Source organism: Penicillium canariense (genome assembly GCF_028826845.1).
Source record: "Penicillium canariense strain IBT 26290 chromosome Unknown utg000002l_segment0_segment0, whole genome shotgun sequence".
In the NCBI taxonomy this organism is placed as follows: Eukaryota; Fungi; Ascomycota; class Eurotiomycetes; order Eurotiales; family Aspergillaceae; genus Penicillium; species Penicillium canariense.
Genome location: NW_026622729.1, coordinates 3,472,262 through 3,490,972, shown reverse-complemented (window position 1 = coordinate 3,490,972; position 18,711 = coordinate 3,472,262). Strand labels below are relative to the sequence as shown.

Genomic DNA, 18,711 nt, shown 5'->3' with positions numbered 1-18,711 from the left:
CCAACTCAAGAACAGTAAGTCTAGACTAGCGAATATCCATGATGATGGCCCATCGGCAGCTTCACGATGACCACTTTCCTGTGCTGTAGGTAGGCACTGTTTCTTTTTCCCTGAAATTTCATCATTGTGTTCTTATATCAGTTTCAGGACAAATTCCAGTTCAATGCTCATGCTCGTAAATCGTGCTACTATATGTTTGTGAATGTCTCGTCACACTCTAATAAATATATACATGGAAGAAAATCCCCTAGTCATGTCCCTCGAGCTATGCAAGGTCACCTCTGGATAGGAAGTTAGATAGCCCTGCCGACACTCAGTTGGGTCATTGGAGTCACAGAGACGCAATGTGCATCTTTAATTCTCGAGCGACCCACTCCTAGCCAGACGATGTCCTAATTAATCGCCGTAAGGGGGGGTGTGGTGGTGTTTTGGTCACTTGCATAACGCGTACACCACGCGCGAACAGTTTGAGTTGACTTTTAATAGTTACATTCCAGTCGGTATCATCTTCAAAGATAAGTCCTATGCTAAGGTTGTTGGCCACGATCCTAGGAATATAATATTAGACCGGTTATCGATCGTTTTATGTGCATCCGCTATCTATAACAGGTAGTTTTGTAACACATTCAAATGTGCACGCCATACGGGAAGCTGTAATGACATATCGCTTCCTCCATCCCAACCCTACTTTGGCATAAGATAGTGTGAGTCAACCTATCGGAAGAAAGGAGCCTACAGCCGGATAGGATTGAATGTTCATATCGCTAGATGACCTCGTAAGCCATACCCCATCGACCAGGCTTTGCCACGCCGCGGGGCCGCTAATGTCATTGGTGAACTCACAAGTATGGGGGAGCCTTTTGGCTCACAAAGAGACCAGTAAGCAGCGGAATGCAAAAGTGGGGAGCTTTGACTTCCATTTTTATCTCTCGGAGCTGTCTCTCCGGTACGCGCACCAAGGGCGAAGAATGCGGATAGAATTACCCGGCCTCCGCCTTCGGCCGGAACCTGCAACGGTGGCCGAACAAAGCACCTGCATCCCGTGACCATCGACCCTAGCAAGATATGAATCATCAAGGGCTGGTCTTAGAGGGAATTTGTGAGACCTGCGAGTAGTCTCATTCATCGTAGATTTTAACCACGAGGCGTCGTAGCTGACTATATTGGAATGTAGATCGACATCATTGGAATCTTGAGCACAAACTTATCTAGCCGGCAAGCTCGCCTATTTGCCCAGCCACCGGACATTTTGATAGCACCGTGAGATATATCCTACCACCTTGAATATCGGGGTCAGCAAAGTTACATGAGATTTGTCAGTTGGAATTGGTTATGGCGATGATGTCTAGCGTGAAAAATGATATACACCTATATGAGGGCTTATTTATTCGTCATTGTGTTTATCGCTTCGCATCCATTTGACTTTCCCAGAAATCCAGCAGCCTTCAACATTGCCTTGCCTCAGCCTGAACAGTACGTGAATTTCGGACGGCTTTCCCATAAACCATCCTTGCCTCACGAAGAGAGGTCTAGTCGTCTGAATAGGCAACATACCATTGCGCAGGAGGCCAAAAGCCAGCGCGGCTGCCGCTATACCAGTCGCAGGATCCTCGGCATAGCCAGCAGATTTTGGAAACTGTCGTGCTTCGACGACTTGATCCTCAGCGTTGATAACAGCGTAAGGATAGAGCCCAGTAGAGTGAATCTTTTCACATACTTCGAGGACCGCGTCTGGATCGAGCCTCAGTCTGTCGAGGATATTGTGGTTCTTCAAGGGAATCAATGTTTTCATTCGAGAGGTGCAACCGTTCTGGATCTTATAGCCCGGCGCGAGCTCATCCGGAGTGATTCCCAAAGAGGATAGAGTTTCGAGGACACGATTGTCGGGTAGGTCTTCCACGGCACCTGCAGGCTGTGATACAAAAACCCGTGTTTCCGATCCCGATCCACCTTCACGATCTACTCGTGCCTCAACTTCACCAGACTTGGTCGAAATGAGGATTCTTCCATCCGGAGGAAGTAACCCCAGCTGGTCCATGATCCATACTGCACCGACCGTTGCGTGGCCACACATTTCCATCTCGTGGTTCGGCACCCAATACCTCATGGTGAAATTGGAGGGGTTTTCGACTCCGGCTCTCCCGCGTAACACAAAACCACACTCATGGCCGCCTTCTTTGGTCAGAGCTTGCATCTGCCCTGAACTGAGGTTGTCGGCATCGAGGAAGATCGTGGTGGGGTTGCCCCCGTCTTCCTTCGCATCCAGCGAGTGCGGGAACACTGACAGACGATATGCCCGAGGACGCTCCATTGTAGATGCGATGTCTTCTCTGTGATACTGCGCCTTGAGAAGGGAATCCTGGCTGCCTCAGAAGAAGGGGGAAAGCGTATCTGCGATGAAGGATGTGACAAAGATAGTTATGTTTGATGAGTCTCAGGGACTATATATATATTGCGCGGGTTATGTTGCGGGATATAACAGGCAGTGGGATGACATCGGAAGCTGCTCCTCTTCACGTGACGATACTCATAGACTAAAAAGGTTCAAGGACAATCTTAGGTACTCCCGCAGTCAGATTGTCACGGTAGCGGTATATGGATAGAATAGGTATTGGGACGACAAGTTGGCAGGACGGGCAGGACCTCCGATAGATGAGGTCTTGGCATCCATTAGGTGCTTCAAACAGCGATGGCTTTTGCTCCAACATACCCAACATCATAAATATCACGCAGTATGTAGTTTACTGTCGTCCTCACTGTCGCCCTCATCGTTACACCACACCTTCCAATTTTGATTTCAATCTCCAGTGCCCTCTCAGCAGCCGACGAACCCATTCTGCCTTTGGGCCTGGTTCTGATCCACGAGGGTGTCCTGGCACTTCTCAAACAGGAGCGTTGATGCTTTCCCGCCAGCCTTCCGGGCTATATCGTCCTGTTCGTTATTTATGTGTATCCGACCTTCATTTTCGACCTTGACTGTGCTCACGAACTATCATCTTGGATCCAGATTTCCTGGGAATCCACTGGAGATTTTCTACAATGCTGAGAGCGATATGTACTAATCGAGGGCCATCCTTGAAGCTGAATTCGTAGCCGACAAGACATCTCACTTCCCGAGTTTTGATCTTCGGAGAACTTCGACGGACACCGCCGACCGCAGTCATGAGGAGTGCGTGGTCGACGGGCGTGGCAGTTTCGTGGGGCAGGTCAGAGATGAATGGATATTCTCATGCTCATGGTCGTCGATTCTGATGCCAGCCGACTTGTACCGTGACAACGGGGGGCCGGGCCTGCCGGAGAGAATCCTGTCCACCGGCGGTCCCGGAGATCTCCTGTGTCGATAAGCTTTCCGATCTTGTCGGCTCATGCTCGATGCAGCTAAGATTCAGGCTCAATGCCTGCTTGGGAAAAATGCATTCTGTCGAGTGCATATTTTTCAAGCAAGGCTTCCCGGTGCATCGCAGCTGTATGTCCCAGCCGCATTTCCCGCCTGTCTGCTTCCGTTGTGCATGCACGAAGCTTCCGCAGGATTATGATCCCGCGGGTCTGTTCATGCGTCATTCTCAAGCAAGATTGGAATGGCTCGAAGATGACGTATCTCGCGAACGGGGCTACTGTCGAGACGTTGCTTGGTTTGGAGGGTGTCGCCGTGTTCCCGGATTGCCTGGTGACTTGAACATTGGAAAGGAATGTCTACGTTGGGGCTAAATGGGCGAATCGGGAATGTGCCAGGCGGAAGGACTGCATTATTCTTTTTCAATTAATCCTTTGCGGCTTTTTGCCAACAAATAATCGCGTCCACGATTCGTCATCATGATCTCCTCGGGGAGACGGTAAAAAGGGGGGCGTTGCCGTCCCATTTCTGGCCATGGAGAAGAGTGGATGAGCAAGGATGGGCACTCCAAGCCGTCAAAGCTGTTGTGGCATTATAAATCGAAGGGAGATGCTTCAAAAATGCTTTTTATCCCTTGCGGGGCGAGGCTGTGCTGCAAAGTCCATGTGGTGGACAGCAGCATCGTCCGGAGCGGTGTATAGAAGCCACCGGGAGGATCCTCGCCGATGGGTAAGCAGCAAGACTCTTAACAGATCTGAAATTGGCACTGGTGTTTATGCGACCGTCCTCCAGCAGTTGACTATGCATGATATGACCTCCCGATCGACGCAACCTTTCTAGCCGGTGAACCAACCTGGTCGGCACCTGCCTGGTGAGGGAGGGATTGGTCTTGAGTGAGAGGACAACTGGCCGCGAGTGGACGGGATGGAATCAAAGGTAATGCATATAAGATGTATGATTGTCATGGCTTGATGAGTCGTAAACTATTGCACAGGATTAGGAATATAAGATATGTATGTACAGGATTCCGAGGGCTTATGTCTGGATGTCGATGGAGAGTTTCGGTACTGAGAAGGTCACATTGTTGTTGACCGAGAACGCCTCGCTACCGAACTGGAAGATGCCCATGTAGTCCGAAGCGGATGGGTAGACGTCGCCCGTCAGGGTGTAGAGATCGGTGATGAGGGGGTAGATGTCACCCGTGAACGTCTCCTGCGGTTCAGAGGCGACCCACGACAGAACATTCTGCGTCGGATTACCCGTCACCGTTTTTGTGCCGGTGTAGAGTTTGCTAGACGAGAAATGTTAATAACGTGCATTGCAATCCAGGCGTGGGATCGACTCGACTCACAAAAGTACCCCGTTCAAGGTCCTTGTCGTCACAACGCCGTCATTGAGACCGATGGGTTGGGCGGAGGCACCGAATTCCAAAAACCAGACCATGACCTCGTACTTCGCCTGGGTGCTGTTCTGGGCGATTGCTTTGTCAGTGTCAAAGAACATATCGATCGCAACGTTGGTCTGGAGGTCTTCGGCTGTGAGGGCCGATATATCGGTGGAGGATGCGGCGGTGTTGCCCACGCCATAGGTCCAGTGAACATCGATATTGACTTGGCTCATGTTGCCCAACTCCACCGGCAAGACATCGTCCACCATGATGTTGGGATAGGCGTGGACGGGCGCGGTTTCGGGGCCGGGGTCATATTGCCAGGTGACGGAGAACTCCGGGGCGGTGGTCTTGGTGGAATACGTTTCATTCTTGAACGTTGTGATCTTGGCGCGGACCTTCCCGTTAGTTGCGAACTCGAGAGTCAAATCGTCTCATGCACTCACATTCATGCATAGGGCCCCCGAGCTCGAATCTGTCACACCCCACTGGTTGGGGTTCACTAGCACAGGCGTTAGTTTTCAATCCGCCCGAGGAGGGACGGGGGATATCCTCCTAGAGAGACCCAGGGAGGTCGGGTGCCGGACGGTGCCATTCGGCGGGAGGAAAAGATCTGGTGAACTCACGTGTATAGAGTAGACCATCCGACGGTGGGGAGATACCCCAGGATGTTTCGCAGTAAACACTGTTCTTCGTCGCGCTGCCACTACTGCGGGAGCCGCCGCCAGTGCTATCGCCGCCAGTGCTTGTATTGGAGCCCCCGCTCGTGAAGAGCGGCGCTTGCCCGGTGGCCGATCGGTGGGCATCAATCCCCAGTAGGGTGCCAATGGAGCCCCCGATCGGGATCGCCAACAGGCCGGTGTTGACGAGTAACCGCAATGCCATGATGTGGATGTGAGCGAGTGTCGGAGCCAAAACCCAAGAAAACCAGGAGCAAACAGAAGCGAAGAAAACGAGTGTGGTGAGGATGGTAGGGGTCGCGAGGTCGCGCGGAGCGGATGCCGTGTGGAGGTGTAGATGGAGGAAACCAGCGCCAGCGCGAGGGCGCCTCAGCAGACTGCAACGGAGACCACACCACCAACCACCTCCCAGACGGTTATCAGGCGAGTCCCGCCCGCAGGCCACACAACGCCAATCGCGCGAGTCGCCGCCGAACCAGCGATCAAGCGGCCCACGGCCCATCCGGAAGCGGTTTAGCGGCAGGTACTACGGTCGGATCCGACGCTTGTGCCTGATTAGTGGCACGCCACACTGCTTTGCTAGTCCCCTGCGCGGTACCACCTTTGCTTGAGACTTGACCAGTCAGATGCACCTGCACTAACTTGGGGTGAGGGCGATCATCGAGAGGAGCGCGTTGGCCACACTGGCTCACGCCTCTTCCTCCTCCTCCCACGCCTCCTCACGGCTCCCAACAAAACAATCGGAGCCCCCACGACTCAGGAACCGGACCCGGCCCGCGGCTGTGCCTGGGAGATTCTAAATTTAAGCAGTGGGGTGCGGAAAACTCTGGCACACCGAAATTTTCGTCGACCGTTTCCATCCATGCGGGCCATCGAGGGACCAAGGGACCAACCATATTCCGACGGCGCAATTGCGGTGTGATGTGAGTGGCCGGCCATGATGACGCAAGCGGAAGTGGCTGCAACAAAGGCATCGCCATCCATGTTTCCCACACAGCCCAGGTCCCTTCTATAGTTGCACCCCTATGACCACCGCCTACGTTTGCGATTCCCCCCCCAACGCAGCTGTGTGGGTTGGGTTGTCCGGTGGGGATCTATGTGCTTGGCGCTCACATTCGGGGCAAATTGCACTCATCACACGTACTGGAGACGTCCGACGTGCATGACCAGCCAATGACGAGGTCTCACCGAGGCTGCGGATTGGCTGAGTCGCCCCCGGCCGCTGGCCCCCCCAAAGCGGCCGGATAACCAGGCTAGAACAGCCACTCAGCCATCCTCAACCTGAGACCAGATCGCCCACTATGGAGCCGAGCGATAAGCATGGCAACCCGTAGTAGTTGGTCCCTGGTCCTTCGTGGTACGGCGAACTTGCAAACTTGCAGTAGTGCGAGAGTGGCTAAGCCTCCCTCCTCCTCCCGCCTCCGCTCCATCCACTCGTCCTCGACTTTGCTTTCTTTCCCCAGCCTTTGTCCACCTTCGCTTGTCCACCTTCACCTTACCTTCGCCATCCCATACCTCTCGCACCTTGCAGCTCTGGGGCTGATCACACTCGTTTGAAAACGTGAGGGCTGGGGCAATCGTTCGGTTCGCTTCTCCATCTACTGTCCATTTCGACCTTCAATTTCATTTTTTTCCCCTACCTCTCTGCCTCCTATCTACGCCACCTCTTTCGTTTGAGCCGCAGCCGCACCCGAGTCCCATCTTGCGAACGCTGCCTAGGGTTTCAAGATGAACGGACAGCACGGCGGACAACCCTATGCGGCTCACTATGCCGAGCCGTATGCCACCAACCCGTACGCGCATGAGGAACCCGAGGAAATGGTTGAGTTGAATGGCCCCAGGGCCTATCGCAGCCCGACCAGCTATGATCACCAGGGACATGATCACCAGGGACACAACTTCGACTTTCACTTCCAAGAACAGCCATCGCCGCGGCCGGCGGTGATTCCGTACCGGCCAGGACTGGGACAAAATCCCCCGGACTACACTTCCTCTCCCGGGCTTCTGCCGACGCCTCGCACCTCCTATGGTCCCGACTCCTTTGTGAATACTCCTTATGACTCGCGCTCGGCCTCCCCGACCTTGGTAGGTGACCTCCCTTTTGTCCTCATTCTTCGACCAGTATATAGAAAGTCAGCGTCTAACCGAGGTCGGTCTCAACCATCAGTACCACCATTCTCAGGTCCAAAGCTCCGCCAGTCTCGGTCTTGCGCCTCTCGTGACCACTCCAGCCTCCCCGGGATTCTCGAAGGATTGGATCCAGTCCGGGTCGATTGCTCGCATCAGTGAACGCGATGACATCGATATCTGGAAGGGCTGGAAGCGATGGGTGTTCAAGTTCACCCCGCTTCTCACGTTCGCCAATACTTCTCTGTACCTGTTCTATCTAGGTCTGCGCATCTACTGTATCATCTCGGCCCAGAACGCGGCGGGCGTCAGCTATGCTGGCGCCTGGGTGTTCGTTGCCATTGAGATTGCGGTCATGATTCCCTCCCTGATGCACAACTGCTGGACCATGATGGCCTTGAAAAAGCGCGGTCGGCCCAAGCTGCGCTTGACCGGAGACGACTGCCCCACGGTGGATGTCTTCGTCACCTGTTGCGGGGAAGAAGACGACGTGGTCTTGGACACAGTCCGCGGGGCGATTGATCAAGACTACCCATTCGACCGGTTTCGAGTGATCGTCCTGGACGACGGCAGGTCGGCTTCCCTGGAAGAATCCGTCAACAACCTGGCGATCACCCACCCCAACCTGTATTACATGGCCCGCGAGAAAATTCCTGGCAAGCCGCACCACTTCAAGGCCGGTAATCTCAACTATGGCCTGGACCAGACGCTTGCGTTACCCGGTGGAGCCGGCCAGTTCATGGCGGCCCTGGACGCGGATATGGTAAGTCACCACAATACCACCCCCCTTTGGTTGCGATTTTTTTGTTTCGCCGTCAAGGATCAGCCAGCCATGTGTTTCCCTGGAATCTAACCAGTCGCAGATCCCCGAGCAACAGTGGCTGCGGGCGATCATCCCCCACTTGTTGGTGGATCCCAAGATGGCCCTTGCGTGCCCTCCCCAGCTTTTCTACAATACCCCTGCGTCCGACCCTCTCGCACAGAGTCTAGACTTTTTCGTCCATGTGATTGAGCCGATCAAGGACGCGCTCGGTGTGGCTTGGTGTACCGGCTCGGGCTACGTGGTGCGCCGCGAGGCTCTCGATCAGATCGGTAACTTCCCCCTGGGCTCGCTGGCGGAGGATGTTGCGACGTCAACCCTGATGCTGGGCAAGGGGTGGAAGACCGCGTACATCCACGAGCCGCTGCAATTTGGTACTGTGCCCGAAGACTATGGTGGCCATCTCAAGCAGCGGACTCGCTGGGCGATTGGAACCGTCGACACGGCCTTCAAGCTGAAGTTCTGTCTGTGGGGCGATGCCGTGCGTAAGATGACTGTCGCCCAGCGCTTCTCCGGTTTCTTGTATGCGACGCTCAGTCTGTACACGCTTCTCCTCACGGCGTCGCTGTTTGCCATTCCGGTCATCCTGCTGTGGGGTAAGCAGCTCGTCGCCTACGCGAACCAGGACCAGCTGCATTGGCTGATCTGGTCCTGCTTCGCAACGACTATCGCCAACCGGTTGTGTGAGTTCGCGCTGTTCATTCCCGCCGGCTACCACACCGGCCAGCGAGGCTCTCGCTACCAGCTCTGGATGTCGCCGTACATTGCCCTGTGCATTGTCCGGTCCTTCATGCTTCCCACGTGGCTCGGCGGCCAGACCCAGGCCTTCAAGCCGACCGGCTCGCTGGGCTCTGCCCTGAACGAGCGGGACCCCAAGCAGCGGAAGAACATGTTCGTCCGCATGCGCGTCATCCTGTTCAATTTCATGGCCCTCTTCCACTTCGCCTTCGTCTACGTGACCCTCGTCGCGGTGGTCATCTCCACTTACCGCTGCTTCGCGACGGAGAGCGGCTTCAAAGGGGTGGTGATCTGCCTGATCACCCACGCCTTCTGGCCTCCCCTGACCTTCCTCTTCATCTGCACTTCGCTGTGGACGCCGGTCTCCTACGCCATCGACCCGCCATCGATGCCGGAGCGAGAGGAGCTGTTGACCCGGGACCCGAAGACCGGCGTTGCGCACCCGACGAAGAAGAGCAAGAAGATTGCATTTGGCGGGCAAGCCGCCTGGTTCGAATTGGAGTACACGGTTGCCACGGTTGCCTCTATTTTGATTTTTGTCTACTCGTTCTTCTTCTAGGTGTTCCATGTATATAATGCATTACGAGTCCATACGCTCACTAATAGCTTTTTCTATCGGATTTAATGAGACCCCCAAACTACCAATCATTACCCCGAAAAGAAAAGAGAAAAAAAGAAACCGATCGCGTTTCTTGTTGTTCAATCTCCCTCCAGGGTCTTCTGCTTTTTTGCCTTTGGCCCCTGATGGTCGTCCCCATCCTCCCCAAACAGCTGCCTCCAAGACCCATTCAAGACCTGCTCGTCAGCCCCATGTAATCCCACATCATACGCGTTCTTCATCCGATCCATGCAAACCTGCCTCCGCTCATCGAAATCAAACATCGGCTTCGGATACACCTGTCCGTCCCCGGCGCTGTCGTCATTTGTAACCCTACACCCCCACTTTTTCTGATCGGCGATCGGCGCCTTCCAAGGCTCATAGATGAACTTTTTATCAAACCTCGCCAGCTCGGGCACATAGCGGCGAACAAACTCGCCACTCGGGTCCCACTTCTTCCCAAAGGCAACAGGAGAGTAGCAGCGGTAGAACTGGGAAAAGAAGGCGGTGCACGACAGCCACATCCAATTCCCCACATTACAGGCCGTCTCATCTATTTTCGTGTCAGTATCAGTGACGGCTTCGCAGCTTCGCGGCGCATGACGCGTGCCGTACGGCACTAACGCCAACGCAACCCGACTCCAACCGGGGACGGGAAGGGGAAGAGGCCGGGGAAGGGGTTAGGGCTAGCCTTACGGTCGATCAACAGTTCCTCAAACACCTCCGCGCCCCGTTCCCAGCTCACGTAGCACCCGCCGCGGGTCAAAAAACACGCCACGCTGTGCCGGCCGAGGTGGTGGATCCAACCTTCTTGTTTCAACTGGCGCATCAGCGCGTCGATCCAAGGGAAGCCGGTTCGGCCTGTCTTCCACCGTTGGAACCATTCCTCCGCCTCGGCAGAGTCGATTTCGTACGCGCGCGCGGGCAGCACGTTGTCTGCGCCTTGCTGGGGCTCCGATTGTAAGTGCCAGTCGATGAAGCGGACGGCTTTGTTGCCGTATGTTCGCGAGAATGGTTCGCCGACCGCGGCTTGGGCGGCAAAGTACATGTCGCGGAAGAGTAATTGGCCGAGCAGATTTGTGGGGATGGTTGCGTTGGGCTTCTTTTCTTGCTTGCGCTTGTTCAGATCGCCTTGGACGTCCCACCAGAATTTCCGAACTGAGAGTGTGCCGAAGTGCAGGTGCGGAGAGAGCAGAGTCGTGGACTGGGGCTCGAAGGCGGCGGGGGAGGTCTTGGGCTTCTCGAATGTGCCGATGTATTCATCGTCTTGGATGTAGTTGCTCAGCATCGTCAAGGCCACGGACTCGCCGCCCCGATGGGGACTGATCGCCAGAGAGGAATCGATGCCGATTTCCTCCATTGTCGGCACGGCAAAGTCGTTCTTGGGGCCCATGATGAGGCTGTATTGTGTATCTTTGGCAATGCGATGATTTGAATTAAGGTCGGGCGTGGGCTCTGCAATCTCATGTTCCATGCTTCCGAGGTCCATCTTGTCTTGCTCCCATGGGTGGGGGATGCTCTTCGGCGTGTCCCACGGCTGGTCTGGCTGCGCATGATTGATCTGTCCAGCGGCCTTTTCGACTTGGCTTATGCTCATCGTCGGCTTGCCGCCATTCTTCCTCACCAACTCATCTGGGTCGAACAGATTTCGTCCCATTTTCACAATCACCTCAACCCCAGCTTCGTGGGCCAGACGCAGGACGGCGTCATCGCGGTCGCGTGCGTAGGAGTCCGTATCCTTCTCGAACACGAGATGGGTGATGTCCCATTGCTTCCAGAGCTTTGGAAGGACGGTCAGCGGTGCTTCCCGCACGACCCACAGCTTCTGCTTGGAATTGAGCTGGGAGTATGAGTGGGATAAGTCGCTCTGGCACTCCAAGAGAAACCTCCATCGGTTGGGGCCAACTCGGGACCGGTAGACGTAGTGAGGATCCCAGGTCCAGATCGGGATGAACACAGACGGGTTCAAGGCCAACGCAGCGTGGAGTGCTGGGGAGTCGTGAAGTCGCAGATCAGTCCGATGCCAGTATAACACCACCTTGTTGGAGGCCGAGCCGGACTTCATTTCCCTGGTCTGTCCTTTGTGTGCTCGTGTTCCGCGGACTCCCTACGTAGCTGGCCGCTTCAATTGATGATCGGTTCCTTTGGGGGTGGGGAAATGATCTGCTAGGATAAAATTTAGCAATCGACATCCCCCTCAGACCCCAGATTATTTCTGTCCTTGAAATGTGGCTTTGAAGAATGCATGACGTCAATCGTGGATGCATCTGTCTGACTTCCCGATCTGGAAAACGGACATGTATAATCTCATGTATAGCGGGCGCACAGTTATCAAAAACGGCGGTGAACTTTCATCATCATGCCAGATTCTCACACCGCTAAAACTGGGCCTTGTGGAATGGTAAAAATATGCGTTGTCCATAACAAGCATGGATTTTGGCTCCGGCCACCTCCCATAATGTTGTAGAAGCTGCTCAATAAACAATTCAATGAACGCCGCATCGGTTTCACCTTTGGAAATACGAGATAGAATGATACCGTCTTGGGCATATGCTGGCAGTATCTGGTAGCGTTGGCCCTGATGAAATTGTGACACTTGGACCGGTGTCACGCCGAGTAGTGACCAGCCAGTTGGCCTATACAGTAGTTTTCGAATTCAGTTGGACCTCACAATCCCTACTTAGATTAAGACTTATTTATTCCTCAATTCTAAATATTATTGTCAGACTCTACGTAGAAAATGTAGATGTGATGTATATACCAAAAAATACTTCAAAATACAGATGAAGATCGCATACTGTAAATTGTGCAGTCACGAGTTTACTCTACTTTGTATTATTTGCACCTACTTCTGGGGGTTTTAGGGTTATGACGATGTCTACCCAGGAAGGAACTTTATCATAGGATAGAAAGCAATGTAAAAAGTCCTCTTCCAAATTGAAAAACAGAAACAAAATCCCGTTGTGAAGGAGAGTCTTTTGAGATGACAAGCTCAAATGTCTGAAATCTCAACGATATGTGTGATGCTTCCGACGCAGATGCTCCTCCTGGTTATCCTTCCGGTTGAATGATTTGTGGCACTTAGAGATTGGGCATCGATATGTTCCTGGAGCTACATGCTGTGTTTCAATATGTCGCTTGAGTGAGGCTTCGTTTGTGAATTCGCCAGTGTATTTGCAGCCTTTCCACAGACATCTGATACTGTTAAATTGTCAGTCGGAGCTGCTAAGGACGACAAAAGAAGCAGACAATACCAAGGTTTAATATCATTGGAAGAAATATTTTGGACTTGCGGTATCTGCATTTGATATGTCCAACCGCTCTGATCGATATAGGTGTGCACTGGGGGATGGTCCACCCTTGGACGGTGGTCACCGTTTTGGATGGGTTTGCCATCATATTGATAACACTCCGATAAAATGTCATTCGTTATCGCGCCAGAGGTTCCCGTGTCGGCCTGAAAGGTGACTGGGGCCATTGTATAATAATAAAAGAGAGGCGGTACTGAGGTACGCTGGACGGAATGGTTGTACAATAAATGATTGGGGGATGGAATGCCCCGTCCTTCATATATCGGGAAGAGCGATTGCTGAACAAGAGTTTTTGTGGAGTCTGAGAGCCATCCAACCAGTTGATCTGGATCTTGTGTCCAGAGTCCGGGCACACAGCTATCGACATCGAACGAAGCCCACGACATGATCAAGCTATTGAGCCGGGTTAAGGACAAGGAGAGGACAAGGAGATAATTAGAAAGAAACGAATTTGAAGCTGGAGAGCGTTATGGCTTTGAGAAAAAAGGAATGAAGAGCTTGAATGAACGGAAAGGGCACTTATATACAACGCTATCATGGCGTTGGTGACCTGGTCGAACAGTTCATCTACCTCAGTAGACCATCCGAGATATGTTCTTGTCAGTGAACGTTTCTTGCCTCCCATCGCAAATTTTGATAAAGTCCAATATTTCACGTCAGTTCCATCGCAAATTTGGATAGGGGCCAATCGGCGTATTCCATCAACATCCCGCTCTTGAGTAAAGAAGCACATACGGAGATCCGTTTTGCAGAACTAGGTTTGGCGCCGGCCGCGCCGATCAGCATAGTGGACCCCAAAATTGGATATCAGCCAATCACACAGGGCCCTAGCACCCACCCATGAACCCGATCATGCTAAATAAGGTGGGCGGGCGCATCCTCGGCTCACCAAATTTTGATTATATCCAATCAGGAACTAGATATTCCTGGGCCTCACACTGGGTGTGCTTGTGTAGGTAACGAGTCAGTTTTGCTAAGTAATGTGGCGGTGATGACGTGGAAATCAGGGGTTTACAGCCCCCGAATACCTCGCTGAGCCTCAGCTCCGCCATAGCCCGCATGCGAATAAATACTTAAACTGTGCCAACGTAAATATTTGACTCAGCTCCGGCTGCGCTCTTCAGTTCCTCTGCTCCTCAACTCTGCCGTTGATAGAGTCCCATTGCTAAATGACACCATGGCAGACGCAGAATGGGAGGTTCATAAAGCTGAGATCAAGCGCCTTTACCTCAGAGAGAACAAAAAGCTAGAAGCGGTCTTGCAGTTCATGGAAAAAACACGCGGATTTCGCAAAACGTATGGACTCCCATGCCTCTGTGGACTAAGATCGGTCAATTTCTTATATCATGCAGGAAAAATCAATACACGGCAAGGCTTAAGAAATGGGGGTTCAAGAAATATCGCATGGGCGCTATCAAGTGGAGACACGTCAACCGAGAAATGCAAAAGAGGGCAGCAGAAGGACAGAACCTCGAAGTTTGGTTCGATGGGGTCTATTACCCTCAAAAAACCGTGCAGTTTGAGATTCATCGACAGGGTTTTCAGAGAGAGATTGACAAGTATCGTCGAGGTGAGCCTGCGCAGATGTCATGTATGCTCAACATAGATGATTGACACAATATAGAATCATTATCCCCAACCCCTGAAGGACTTATTGTCTGCTCTCCTGGTCCGTCGATCTTGCAGATTACATGGCCACCGAATCTCCCATGGTTCATTTTCTCCAATATTGCGCTGAGCAGGTTACAAAATGGCCATAGTAAGACTCAACATTATACTTGTTGAGATTGTTGATCACTAACTTGATGTAGGCAACTCATCTATTTCACTGGGTCATCTTCCAGGGGTTCAAGAAGAAGAGCTACCTTCCAAAGTTATTGAACGCGGTCTCATCAATTCTCTCGGTTCACTTATGATCGGAAACCATGCCAAAGTGCTGCGCACTGGACGCAATATCTCGAGAGTAGCAGCAGCTCTGAGTTCAATAATGCCCGAACAAAACGAAGGTCAAAACCTTCACCTAGCCGAACGTCTTTGTAGCCTCAGAGGTGGCAGTGATGCTGTGGAGCGCTTACAAGTGGCTCTTTTCCTGCTTTCCAACGGATTTGAAATCGGTGAGCCTGATGAGTGTTCACGGTCAAATATCTCCTTGGATGGATACTCGGATGATGGGAAGCTAGGAGAGCCCAGAATCAGCAAGGAAGATCAAACGATCATGGCAATATTCTATCTATCCGGCCTGGATACCGTCAGCAACCTCGAATATCTACTGTCCCTCCCCGGAGCAACAGCACATGCCATATCGCACAAGCTTTTTGCGAGCGCGGTGAGATCTCAGGATATAAGAACGGTTCGCATGGCTTTGGAAGCTGGAATGAGCCCTGATACCCCGATTTTCCATGAGGGATTACTTATGCCACCTTTGATACTGGTTTCCAGCTTCAGAGACCCCCGAGCAGCCCTTGACATGTGCAACTTGTTCTTCTCCTATGGCTCTGGGCTCAAGGATACCGAAGTGATGGAAGGGGCGTTTTGCAAAGCAATCCGCTCAAGAAATATTGAGCTGGTCAAAACTTTTCTGGCTCGAAATATTCCTATATCAGGAAAGGCACTAGGGGCCGCGATTGAAACGGGAGCTCCCGACCTTCTCTCGGTGCTCCTTGATGTTGACCCCGATATCAACAAACGGGCCTCAGGCGCCTTTTCAATCCTCGGACTTGCTGTATACCGAAACGATGCTTCTCTGACAAAGTATCTGCTTGGCTTAGGCGCAGATGTTGACGCGATCGATGGTGTGAGGTTCAGCGAAAATGGCTTTTTCACGTCAACAACACTTGGACTCGCGATCAGGGAAGGTAACGACGACATAATCGATCTTCTCTTGGAAGCTCATCCAAATATCAACCACCAAGAAGCATCAGATCGGTATATCCCCCCAATCGTTTTATCGGTTGGATATGGCGCCACCAATCTAACACGACGTCTGTTATCCGCGGGTGCAGATGTCTCTACTGGTGATGGAATCCAAGGAATGACCCTCGTGCAGCGAGCTCTTGAGAGAGATGATCTCGAACTTTCCAGGCTTCTCATCTCCCACGGAGCCGGAGTAGAGCCGACTCAGATGGAGGATTACTATACTTCCATTCTGTATGAGAATGTCGCGATGAACAATCTTGACACTGCAATTTCTCTATTGAGTTGGGGCGCAAGGAAGGATGAAATTTACCGCGAGGCTCCAGACACCATCCTCGGCGCAGCCATCGCAGGTGGGCATTGTGAAATGATAGAATCTCTTCTTCAAGCCGGAGCGACAAATACTGGGCAAAGACTGATTCAAATTGGAAACTTGAAAACTGCAATATACTTGGAACAGCTTGGACTGCTGCCTGAAATCTTCCATCGCTATGGTCAACCGATACTCGTGTCCGCCATCATCAATAAATCTTGGAGAAAAGATGATGGTCTTGTCCAATATTTGCTCGATCGTAACGTTGACAAGCAGCCCAAAAATGTCGGTCTTAAGCCGTTTGCTATGACGGCAAAGTCTTCTAAGGAGCGGCCTCGCTTTTCGAAAAGATGGCCTGGGTGGCATTTGCATCTTTTTAGGGTCTGCACATCTCCACTTGAAGCTGCAATTGGCTTCTTGGATTTTCCAGAGAGACTTTCATTTGCAAAGATTTTGATTGAACGAGGAGCAAGCATCGGAGACCTTGAACTGACAAGGGCAGTCGATCAGGATCAATTCCATCCGAAAAATTCTGGAATTCTACAACTGTTGTTGGACAATTTGTCACGGCAGCCTTGTGCTGTCCCAAATGCCTTCGGGAGGGCTTTGCAGTATGATCCCATGGTTGTGCGGCGCTTTTTGGAAATTGATCTTGACCCCGGAGGCAAAGTCGTTGCCGACAGCAGGTCGGACGGTATTTTCCTGTACCAGCTGCATGGAACAATCGACTACACAATGCTCGGTTCTATCCTAGAGATAGCAGTCACTTGCCGCGATGGTGGGTTATTCAGGACTCTTCTACATGCCCGAACATGGACTGCCGTTGAGAAAGGACGAGCGCTCACCACAGCCCTGTATTACAAGCGTAAAGCCCGGGTAGAGGATTTATTGAGTTCGGGTGCGGATGTGAATCAGGGGGTCGAGATAGAGCGTAACGCGTATCCGCCACTTTGGCTCGCGGTTGAAAAGCAGGATATCTTTCTAACAAGGCATTTTATTGCTCTCGGTGCTGATATAGAATGGAGCGTCTTGCGGATGCCAAATGGCAAAGAACAAACAATCCTCTCCACTGCAGTGCAGACCAGAAACAGGCACATAGTAAAGGTTCTTCTTGACGCAGGGGTAAACATCAACCGACCAGCCTCGTCTTACCATGGAAAAACGGCATTACAAGACGCGGTGGAAGAGGGAAGTGCTCAAATAGTGGACATGCTATTGGATGCTGGAGCAGATCCTAATCAGGACGCGGCTGAATTTTGGGGCGGAACAGCGCTCCAATTCGCTGCAATCAAAGGATATATCGGTATTGCTCGCAAACTGCTTGCAAAGGGAGCAGATGTCGACGCAGGAAAATCCTTGCGATATGGCAGAACAGCGTTGGAGGGCGCTGCGGAACACGGCCGCATTGAGATGCTACAGCTTCTTCTGAATGAAGGTGCATCAATTGAGGGACGTGGCCGTCGCCAGTACATTCGAGCGATCAAATTGGCGGAAAGTAATGCTGAATTCGGTGCAGCAAAGCTCCTCAGAGACCATGGGTTTTGGACTGGGCCGGATGCAAGGCAGTATGAACATGAGAAGTTTGATTTTCATGAGAAACGCTGGGACTCTCAGATGTCAATGCCGCACCACACGAGAACAGATCAAGATCACGCATCAGAGCTATAAAGCAATCCAGGACGTCTAAATGCTATTCTTCTTGCCCTACATCATCCAATACGTATATGGTTCTATCTCTTCTACTAGCTCTGGTCAATATGACCTTCTTTGCAAACAAAGAGCACGATGTGACGGCATGAGATATTTATGCGATTTGAATTGCGTTAGCCTCAGACATCAGGCATGGCCGTAGGAGGCAAGGCTGCCCGATCTGGCAAGAAGGTGTTCAGGAGAGAACTCCAGGTAGATACTTCTCTCTCGTCTTCTTCTCTCTCAGTCTTGATACCTTCGTTGAGATTTACAAGTTAATCTTCAAATTCTTTAATCTCCTTACTAGCACGTAACATAGTACCAAGTCTCATCTTTTCACTTTTTTCTTAATTACCGGCTGAACCATAAAGGAAAAGCCGGCCTAACCTAACAACACCACCACGTCCTATAAGGCTAATTATTTGGAGGCTGGTACAATTGGCACCGGCAATTGTCTCCCTTTCATCAACAATTTGATCAATTCTGTGGTTCTTGTGGTACAATTGTACAATGCATTGAAAGTGGGCATTTTCTTCGGAGTGGATGGCCGAAATGATTAATCATGTTGTCCAAATTGGGAATCATTACGGACACCGCACGTTTTAATAGTGATACTGGAGCGTGTCTAAGCCTCGTAGATCATGGATGGCCTATATGGCCTGTTTAAATAACGGTAATGAAATGGGACATGATGGCTTACACACGAAACACACTTTTCCAGCACCTCTATCATGACGCTATTTTGATCTTGTAAAATAGGTACCTTCTTACCCCGCGAATATCTCACCCGGTCTCTCCACA

At 51.9% G+C, this 18,711-nt stretch overlaps 5 protein-coding genes across 5 annotated transcripts; 2 read left to right on the top strand and 3 right to left on the bottom strand.

Annotated features, from left to right (window-relative positions):
• Positions 1-1,384: 1,384 nt before the first annotated feature.
• Positions 1,385-2,311, bottom strand: N7482_004457 (PhzF family phenazine biosynthesis protein; the record flags this gene model as incomplete). Its single annotated transcript, XM_056686582.1, has 1 exon — positions 1,385-2,311. One exon carries the CDS (start codon positions 2,309-2,311, stop codon positions 1,385-1,387), a length of 927 nt encoding a protein of 308 aa, XP_056545324.1.
• Positions 2,312-4,369: 2,058 nt separating this feature from the next.
• Positions 4,370-5,606, bottom strand: N7482_004456 (glycoside hydrolase family 12 protein; the record flags this gene model as incomplete). The annotated part of the gene is made up of 4 exons (XM_056686581.1): positions 4,370-4,625; positions 4,686-5,137; positions 5,168-5,223; positions 5,348-5,606. The coding sequence occupies 4 exons, from the start codon at positions 5,604-5,606 to the stop codon at positions 4,370-4,372; spliced, it is 1,023 nt and encodes a 340-aa protein (XP_056545323.1).
• Positions 5,607-7,129: 1,523 nt separating this feature from the next.
• On the top strand, positions 7,130-9,645 carry N7482_004455 (glycosyltransferase family 2 protein; the record flags this gene model as incomplete). The annotated part of the gene is made up of 3 exons (XM_056686580.1): positions 7,130-7,486; positions 7,539-8,291; positions 8,392-9,645. 3 exons carry the CDS (start codon positions 7,130-7,132, stop codon positions 9,643-9,645), a joined length of 2,364 nt encoding a protein of 787 aa, XP_056545322.1.
• Positions 9,646-9,785: 140 nt separating this feature from the next.
• On the bottom strand, positions 9,786-11,749 carry N7482_004454 (uncharacterized protein; the record flags this gene model as incomplete). Its single annotated transcript, XM_056686579.1, has 2 exons — positions 9,786-10,237; positions 10,381-11,749. The coding sequence occupies 2 exons, from the start codon at positions 11,747-11,749 to the stop codon at positions 9,786-9,788; spliced, it is 1,821 nt and encodes a 606-aa protein (XP_056545321.1).
• Positions 11,750-14,172: 2,423 nt separating this feature from the next.
• N7482_004453 (ankyrin) lies at positions 14,173-17,889 on the top strand (the record flags this gene model as incomplete). The annotated part of the gene is made up of 4 exons (XM_056686578.1): positions 14,173-14,291; positions 14,348-14,565; positions 14,620-14,754; positions 14,807-17,889. The coding sequence occupies 4 exons, from the start codon at positions 14,173-14,175 to the stop codon at positions 17,887-17,889; spliced, it is 3,555 nt and encodes a 1,184-aa protein (XP_056545320.1).
• Positions 17,890-18,711: the final 822 nt, after the last annotated feature.